This window comes from Frankliniella occidentalis, unplaced genomic scaffold (assembly GCF_000697945.3).
Source record: "Frankliniella occidentalis isolate FOCC.00 unplaced genomic scaffold, Focc_3.1 Scaffold309, whole genome shotgun sequence".
Classification (NCBI taxonomy): Eukaryota; Metazoa; Arthropoda; class Insecta; order Thysanoptera; family Thripidae; genus Frankliniella; species Frankliniella occidentalis.
In genome coordinates, this window is record NW_026267434.1 from 22,195 (window position 1) to 31,913 (window position 9,719).

Below are 9,719 nucleotides of genomic sequence, written 5' to 3' on the forward strand. Positions count from 1 at the left end.
AAAAAAAAAACTTGTACAGCTAACACGGCCAATGCCTCAAAATCCATTTTTACAATTGAAAAGATACATCCACAAGAGGAGATAAGTAACACGAGAACCTAACCTTTGTTACCCTGACTGCCGGTAGCAAGACAATAGAAACACGAAAAACAAAGATGCTCAATGTCAATCAGAACCAACATCAGAACACGAGTCTGCCGAGTCCAAGTCACTTCGGGTCATCTCGGCCTCACCTCGGCTCGGGGGGAAGGGGCAGCGGCGAGACCGTCGGGGCGAGGGGACAGGTGGGGACGGGACCCCCCACTCCGTCCGCTCCCCCGCCCCTCCCGCCCCAAGCAGCCCGAGACTCGCGCCGCGCCAAGCGTAGCGTACGCTTGGGGGCGCGTGGCTCAAGCGAATGCTTAATTGAATATAGCTTAGCTCGCTTTCAAATCTTCTCTTTTTACTGATGGGGGTGGCCATTTCAGTGCAGATTACCCTTAAAAAGATGGTAGGTACTAGGTTAGGGCCCTCTATTAGTAAAAATACCATGTCACATCGTTACAACTTGACATATTACCAGGTAAGTACGCCTACCAGGGACGAGTAACGTTCTACGTTGCTGTTAAGGAACGGTTTTTATGTAACGTTGTACCTGTAACATAACGCCCGTAATATAGTAGTGTGTGCCAAAAGTACCGAATGTTCGATCCACTCGGCGCTTGTTGTGGAAAAGTTTCGTTTTGTGTCAAAAAGGAAAACTGGGAAGTCTGAAGTTTTTGGAAAAAAGTAAGTGTTCGCGCCAGAGGGTTGAGGTTCACCATTGGTTTCTTATGGGCTTCCATACCTTACATTGAAAATTCAGTCAGCACTCAAAGGTTTTGGTCGTTGGTCAAAACTAAGACCAAAGCGGTAACCCAGTCAAACGGATTTTGTCAAAATTACATCATTTTGATGTCATTGTCAAGATTTGGTCTTTTTCGTTTTACATCTTGATGTCATTTTGACATCAAATGACATCAAATGATCTTAAAATGACATCAAGATGTAAAAAAAAATGACCAAATCTTGACAATGACATCAAAATGATGTAATTTTGACAAAATCCGTTTGACTGGGAATATACGTCGGAAATTGAGTCTAAAGACGTTGTGTATAACTTCGTTTCACCTCAGATATTCAAATGAATTTTCCCAATTTTGGAGAAAATGGACCAATTGAGCGATCTTTAAACATTAAATTAGAGGTCAAAGAAGTACATATGCTAATATAAATAATAACTGGTATGCACGGTCTAGTAACTAGACCCGTAGCAATAATCAAATGGAGTTACATCTTGTACAGTTCCAATTTTCGTAACATCACAAGATAGGAACTAGACTCTAGTTACAAGATGTAACTCCATTTGATTACTGTTACGGGACTTACGTAGGGCAAGGCAAATCGATGATGTCACGTTACAATGAATGTGGCCCGATACTGTCAGGAATGTGATCCAATTTACATTATGTGTGACGCCACAACATTTGAATGTGACGTCACATCATCAGAATGTGACGTCACAGCATTTGAATGTGATGTCACAGCAGTGGTATACACGTATACTACTGCTTTAACTTGTAAGTCACCCATTAAGAGACCACATCAAATTATGAGTAAAAACCTTAACTGCAACTTAGAATGACATTTGTTTGGTTTTGGTTTTTGTGCAGACGGAGTCGTGGCAAGTCTCTCTCTTAGATTTCCAATCAAGTATTGAGGCCGTGCCATATGTTAACTACAGGAGCGACCGCTGCCTCTTTATGACTACGAGAATTCCGCAAGTCTACATTACACCAGATCGATTCTGCACGGGACCAGTGCAAGGTCAGAGCTTTCACCGAGTCGGTTACACAATTACCCTCCCAACATGTGTATATTTATATTTATTTGTTACTAAATTTTGAGGTATTTTATGCAGTGTCGAATCTTACAAGAGTTGGGGCAGGTTTCTTCGTTCGGAAACGTGATTCTTGGTTTCTTCATGGAATTCTCTCCTTCAACTTTTGGAAGGACGACTTCGGAAAGGACGATAGCCTCCGTTGGGTCATAACAGATCTAAACGACGATGGCGTGAAATTGTGGCTTCGAGAGAAAATAGCGACGAAAAGCTCGGACCAAGGGGTACCAACCACTGCCCGCAAGCTAAACAAGGTGGGAGTAGCAGGACGGAATCGCTTTTAAAATTGTATACAAGAACCATTTCATTCAACTATCTAGATGGACGCCCAACTCAAAATGCGAAGCGGCTCCCTTTTTAAACGAACCCGTTAGGGTCGTATCACCTTGCTCTCTGAGTAGTCGGTTCCTCGCGAGCACTGCCCAGCGCCCACCCCCAAAATAATGTTCAATTATAAAAGTAAAGATCCATAGACTAATGCATAAAGATATCACGCAAAAAGACGCATCAACAACATCAGATACAACAAGGGCGACAACATTTTTTAAAAGGGGGGTTCGTTTCGCAGTTGACAAGATTGTTAAGGGGGCAGACCTGTGAATTGAAGGGTTTTGGAAAATAGTCACCACATTAAAACTTCACGCCACATCAATTTGGGATTAAATGTGTATTAAGAGGGAGTCTAGATAGACGCTAATTTTGCCGTTCGCAATGGTGCGCGCACTCTCCAGGAACATGCCCATCTTTACCTCCAACTAGACGACGCAGTCTGTGCTTCAACGGATTGGTCTGCGACTGTCAACAATTGCCACTAACTCGTAGAAGATGCCGTTAGTGGTTGAACTGGGGGTTTTGCAAATTTCGAGATGGAAGTACTTAAAATATTATATAGCTGAAATACGAAAAAAATGAAAAAAAAATGTTCCGTTCATAGTGATGTTTTTCAAGTACTTCAATTTCGAAAGTTGCAAAACCACCAGGTCAACCACTAGGGGCATGTTTTTAAGAGAAACTAGCAATTTTGTTTGCCCGCCGCAGACCCATACGTTGCGCAGCAATCGTGCACACCGGGAAGGACGGCATCGTTCCAGTTGAAAGCGAAGATAGGCATGTTCCTGGAGAGTGTGCGTACTGGTGCCAACGGCAAAATTAGCGTCCATCTATGCTCTTAATACATCTTTAACCCTAAATCGATGCGGCGAGTGGTTTTTATTTAGTGACGATTCTGCTAACCCTTACATTTCACAGGTCTGCCCCCTTGACGTTTTTCCATTAAACTAATCTCAAAACGTGTTGTCTCGACCGATTTTTCTAGAACCTGCATAGGTAAAGTGTACCAGATTGTTATTTAAAAAAATGTTGTCTCGGTTTAAACAAATATTGTACAGTTTGGACAAAGTTTTCTCCGACATAATCCACCTCTTAATTGATCGAGGGCTTGTGTGAAGAATATCTTAAAATGCCCAAAAGTTTTGGCTTAGTTTGGCCAGACTGCGAGGTTTAAAGTCTGGGCACCATGTGCTAATTATTGAGCTCCACAGCTATACTGTGCATTACCTAGGAGAGCAAATGTCTTGTAGCAGAGATAGCTAATTCAATGCAGCTATTTTTTTTAGCTACATGGCTATCATTTTAGCTATCTATGTATAGCTACTGGAATTAGCCGTCCAGCTAAGTTTTACCTGCTCAGCTATTTCTTTTCTGCCTGTGGTTTGCCTGATGCAGAGAAAATGTCAAAACTAACAGTAAGAGACGAATTACTAAACAATGATCAGTTCAATGTGGCAAGAGGTAAAACCTCCCTCTTTTGAGGAGCTGTATATGGCTTTAGTGTTTGGAGTGTCGTCCAACATTTTTAGCAGATGATACTTCCAGTATTACTGTTTAACACCTATTTTAACAAATATTTAGCTTTTGTAACCCTTTATTCAGCCTACAAAAGCTTTTGTAAACCTGTATTAAGCTAATATTTATAGACTCGGGACCTAGGGGGCGTAGGTGGTAAAGTAAAGTGGTTCTCCGTCCCCTACCTGTCTTCACCTGTAATTATCCCATGGGAAACGCACGTCGCAGCAACGTCGACAGGACGTAGATGGTCTAGGTCAGTACAACGTAGATCGGAGCGTTGCTGGATTTTGACCATAGATCCCAACGTGATTAATACGTTTTCTACTTGGACGCAATGGTGCTGCTATGTTGGGCATACTTTATCGCGGAGGAGGTACACATCGGTCTGTGTGGTCATCTTTGTTTAGTCGAAATGTGGAAATTTGGGTCCCAGGAATAGTTCAGTCCAGAGGTGCCCTCAGTACCGCATGCGTACTCAAGGGTACACTTCATTCAAAAATCTCCCATTGCACATGAACAGTGTGCCTGGGGACAGGCTGGTACTTGTCCGGTTGTCGACGAGAGGACCTCCGGCGCGTTATTATCATGCCAAACTATGTACCAGTGGCGCCCTCTGCTGACGTTCAGATATCCCAGTCACCAGTTGGCGCGCTTTACCTTGTGGGCAGACAATAGCGCGCGGGTGATCCCTCGTGTTGCCTATCGTACAGTTATATGCGCGCTACCTGAACCAATCTGCTGACGTTAACCTCAACTTGAACATTTTTTTTTAAATTCGGTGCCCTGTATTCCGCGCTCTTTTCCGAGGAGCTCTCTGTAACATGTCTTTAAGGAGACTTCACAATTCCGTGCTGTGACGTAGAGTTTAGGTGGATATTATGGCATCGTCGAATCAGCGTGCAACCAACGTAAATGCTAGGTGATTACCACACTCAGTAAAACCTCATGCTGTCCACGTGGATGGGAGATCAATAATTCCTCCTACCGTCGAGATAGGTACTGCGAAGATTAAGCGTGTCGATGAACCTCCTCTCTGTCAACGTAGAGTCTACATAGATAGCAACTGGATGATTCATTTTCACCTCTTGACCCTTCTGGACGTGGATGCGACGTGGATTCTAGGTAAAATTTTCCATGGGGATAGCATTAGTTACCTGTAATTACCTTACTGTAAAAAGTATCTAAAAATTCAGATTATTTTTTTTCAGAATTGGCACTATGAATCTTCTTTTCGGACCACTACTCAAAATTTTCTTCCTTTAGACTGCAAATCTAAACTTTTTACGCTAAATCAGATTTACAGAGAAATTTGATATTTTAAAGTAAATTTTTACACTATACATTGAATCTAAACTTCAGAGTTACCGGTATGAATTTTGAGTGGAAAGTCCACCGGACAGGTGGACGAAGCACACTAGTAGCCAACACCCAGAGAATCGTTTCTTTGAATCAACGAAGGCTGCTTTAAAACAAAGAAATTCTTTAATCAATATAGATGTAAAGAAATGTTTTTAGATCAAAGCAGCCTGTTTTGATCCATGGTGGGCCTTCTTTGGTTTAAAGATAATTGTTTAATTTAAAGAAACAATCTTCTTTATTTCATAGCAATATATCTTTGATTCAAAGAAAAAGACCTAAATTGAATTTTCTCGGATTTGAGATCGCTGCTTCATATCTATATCTAAGAAACGATTCTTTGGATTGAAATAGAATTTTTTTATTTTCTTTGATTCAAAGAAATAAATTTGATTCAAGGAAATCCTTTCTTTAAGTTAAATAAGGCTGCTTTGATTCAAAGCAGTTTCTTTAAATTAAAGAAATGCCGCAAATTAAAAACTTATTTGAAATTAAAAACTTATTTGAAATTAACGAAACGATCCTCTGGGTGAACGCCACTCCCCACACAGGTAGCCGGCAGCCGAACAGCTACGGTGGTTGGCGGTTCGAATCCAACCAAGGACAGTACCAAATGGGCAGATATGTCTTCACATGGGCAGTGGCATTTACTCCAACACCTGTGAAGTCACTCGCTGTGTGTTAATTTTTAACATTTCCAAAAATATTTTCATACCGGCTGTCTTAATTTTCAGACTAAGTGGTACAGTAAGGCCCTACTGAAATTTCAGACCCGTATACAGTCTGAATTTTCGGACAACTGGTATGTAAAAAAAACCAACTTCAGACATGAAGTACTGAAAATTCAGCGAATTCCCTACTAGCCCACTCTTCTGCTTTGTAAAAGCTACATAGGCCGTTAACTCTCAGTTAAGAACCGAAGTTGTCTTTAGATAGGCATAATCCAAACATTCCTGTTTAGGACACTACATAGTTCCTTTCAATATACATGAACGCGTTCAATTTTTCTCATTTAATTTTCTTGTGATTTCCTTCAGTGCGGCCAGGCAGACTCTTCCCTTCGGGGTTTGACCCCTGGCCGGAGTCAGCTTGGTCACATGTCCTGGTCGGTGTTGGTCTACTTTAAGAAAGCTGGCCGTAAAGCGGACATGTTCCCGGGCGTGTTGGTGCGAGACGACGTCATCATTACTGGTATGTGGCTATACTGTACGTCATTTCTTCCCCAACTTTCGAATCACACACAAAATGGGATACGTTCAGAGTTCTAAAGTAAAACGGGAATTTATATCAACATGAGAACTGCACACGTTATGCCCGAGGTTATGCCTGTTTACATTTGATAGAAATATTAAAAGGCCAAATAAGGACCAGTTGCAGCTCCAAATAAATTCCGTACGTGTAAGTCTGCAATTAAGAAGGCCTGAGCAGCAGCGCTCCTTCTAGCTCCGGCCGCTAGTGCGCTCTCAATACTTTGGGTTTTTCGTTGTTCATTTTTTTGACAGATCAATTTTTCATCTAGAGGGCTCAAAATCAATACAGTTCTGGCTTTTCATGCTACAAAGCTACGCTAAAAAGTTTAGGTACCTAGCTCAAACCGTTCTCGAGTTATCGTGATTACAGACAAACAGACAGACAGATAGACAGACACGAAACTTTTTGATCATCACTGGGGTAATAGGCTTCGCTATCGCTCAGCCAATTATAGATGCCAGAGACGAGAAGTAGAGCATACCTTGACGTTTACACGTCATATAACGTAAAGACATCTCAGTTCATAGATGCTTTCCCTTAAGTAGAACGGCTATTGGAGTTGACGCCTCATGTACCACAAGCCATCTAAGCGTTTAGATGGCTTAGACATGACGTAGAGTGCCTTGTGACGTCCATCCCTCAGCTTTGGCAAGACATCTAAATGTATAGATTGCTTTGATAGTAAGTAGAGCATCTTTCGGCGTCTATACCCTATCTACAGAAAGACATCTAAACGCAGAGATGGGTTAGATAAGATGTAGAGGTCTCCCGGCGTCTACACCCCTCTACAGTTAGACAAGATGGCAGACAACGTACAATCAACATCTTTTAAACAGCTATGTGTATACGTCTACACAGTTAGACGTGATAGATGGGCATTAGACCATCTATCGCCATCTATAGATGTCTATTTTCTATAGGGGACGGCCCTGTGGTGGTGGCGAGTGATAACAGTAGCCTTGCACTCTATTATTCTTGAGCACAACCAGTGGCTGTTCTCTTCCTTGCTGTCACGGTGGTAGTAGATAAAGCCCTTATTATAGCAGTTTCAACCCCCATTCCTTGAAACTATCATTTCTGCCTCTTCCTTCCTTCGCGCCCGCCGATTAACAAAAAGTACTGCCAACCCTCAAAATTATACATTGGGAAATTCGAATTGGGAAATTATTATTGGGAAAATATCGCTTGGGAAAAAGTGTGCATCGGAAAAATTAAATTTGGGACTTTATTTTTGGGAATTTATTTTTGGGAGAAATGGCCTGGAACGATACTACTCGATGTAATTGCAAAATCTAACCCAAACCACTATGTTGAGCGTACGGTTTCTCATAGTGGACTCGGAGGGTGCTGCGCCCTAGCGGCTGGAGCTAGGAGAAGCGCTGCCGCTCAGGCCTCATTCTGACAAAATTCGTTTGAATACAGTCAATACTCTTGAATGCAGGGGATGCAAAAAAAGTTTCCAGGATGACAAAGAAATGCCATTAATAGGAAAACAATATCGTGCAGGAAAAGTACACAAACTCTAACTACACGACATTCCTTACACATTTAATATTATATCATTTCCTTTACGTTAGTGCCAGCTTACGTCATTTTCATTACTGACAATACAAGTTTGGTATAAACTGTGTTTTTCTTTCATCATCTAGATGGTTCGCAATTTTTTGCCATAGCGAATGAAACACACAGCTCGATTGATTCGCGAACAGTTTTCGTCATTTGGGTCAGTCCGAGTGGAAGGAGAAAGACATGCGAGGTATAACAGACTGATAAAATCGGTATTTAGTAGTTTGCAAGTGTAAACCTTAACTGCTGAAATCTTTTCTTCCTTACGCATATGAACACTGCAAAATCTTTGCCCAGGTTGCGGCGGTGTATGTCCCAGGCGAAGAGACACAAAATGGCATGGCTCTGCTACGCCTTAGAACCCCTTTCCTGGAAAGCATTCCAGCCTGCCTAGACATATGGAACGACACAAGTGTTTTTGACATAGCGATGGGCGGTGTCGGCGTGGTAAGTTTCAGTAGAGAGAGAGAGAGGTCTACGTCCTTAGCACGATGCAATAAACTCCGTGGCCGTGTTTGGAACTTTTCATTAAAGAGTGACACTGAAAAGAAATTGGCTCTACAAGCGTTGAACGCAATGTCATCTGTAGAACTAGGTACTATCAGTCTGAACGGTTTTGCCCCCAGCTGCCAGTAACGAAGTTCTGAACTAGCCTCGCTCGGGGCCCCAGTCTGTGTGCCTTGCCGGTGCCGCCGGCGGCTGGCACTCAAGATGGCGACCATGTCCACCTCGGGTTTTCAACAACTCATTTAAATAATAAAAAGTCGTGTTTGTATGGGTGGCGGGTTAAAATAAGCAATATGTTATCGGTGGAAGCCTATAAAAACAGTTTCCTACATCGAGAGCTTTCTCGTATTAGAGATAGAAACGGATATAAAACTGGACGGGGTTAGTCGGCCAGCTAAGAGCTATTGGCGCCATCGTCACGATTTCTCATACCGCGCGAAATTTAAACCGAACCGGCTCACTGCATCGGACCCCAAGTCTATGATTTCTTACTATACTAGAAGGAGTACTTAAAGGACCCCACCTTCATTTACGTGTGCAAATACTGAAATAGTTTTGTTTTCTTTAGCCACAGCTCATTTATCACATTTATTTTTACTTTAAATTGAGTGTTTGCGTTTTTACATCACTACAACTTAACGTTGGAGCAGAAAGTGCCCTTTTATTGCTCGTGTCAGCTGCAAAACGAGCCTACAACAACCCAACTAGACTCGTCGTGCACGAATAGAAACCCACTTCTTCTCAGAAGTTTTTGTGCGCAAATGTAGGCTGGTTTATGCAACAAAAGTAGACCCTAACGCTGTTGTCAAAGTCAACGATTAATAATCATGTCAACCGCGTCAGGCCCGACCATCACCACCGGCAGGCCAAGCAGGCCCGGCCCGGCCTGCTTGTTGATTTTCCGAGACGTCAATTTTTGACCTAGAGAGCTAAAATTCAACACAGTTCTTCCACCGCAGGCCAAGGTAGATGGTAGATGTATGCCAGACGCGTCGCAGCGTAACAGTGTTTCGTGAGATATCGCGAAGCTTGTTCAATTCAAGGGTTTGCCTTGCAAACGCGTAAATAGTGTCGGATTGAGAGGCGTCGCACTGAGAGGGGACACTGTTACCCGGGTGGAAGGATCTTCACTTAGACTATAGTTTAAACTGTAGTGTTGAATCTGAAGACATCAAACTCCATTTAAACTGTAGAAAAAAGTCGGTAATTTCTGTAGTTTATTCGCGACTGCAGTATTGGGCTTTTGTAAACAGTTAGTCTGCAGTCAGACTGC

The 9,719-nt window shown here is 42.4% G+C and overlaps 1 protein-coding gene across 1 annotated transcript in view; it reads left to right on the plus strand.

Annotated features, from left to right (window-relative positions):
- Nucleotides 1-9,719, plus strand: part of LOC113211999 (uncharacterized) — a 28,710-nt gene that overhangs the window by 13,950 nt on the left and 5,041 nt on the right. Inside the window, exons 4-8 of the mRNA XM_052273871.1 lie at nt 1,692-1,845; nt 1,940-2,172; nt 6,160-6,313; nt 8,023-8,129; nt 8,237-8,386. Coding sequence (XP_052129831.1) covers nt 1,692-1,845; nt 1,940-2,172; nt 6,160-6,313; nt 8,023-8,129; nt 8,237-8,386 — 798 coding nt within the window. The remainder of the gene's footprint in view (nt 1-1,691; nt 1,846-1,939; nt 2,173-6,159; nt 6,314-8,022; nt 8,130-8,236; nt 8,387-9,719) is intronic.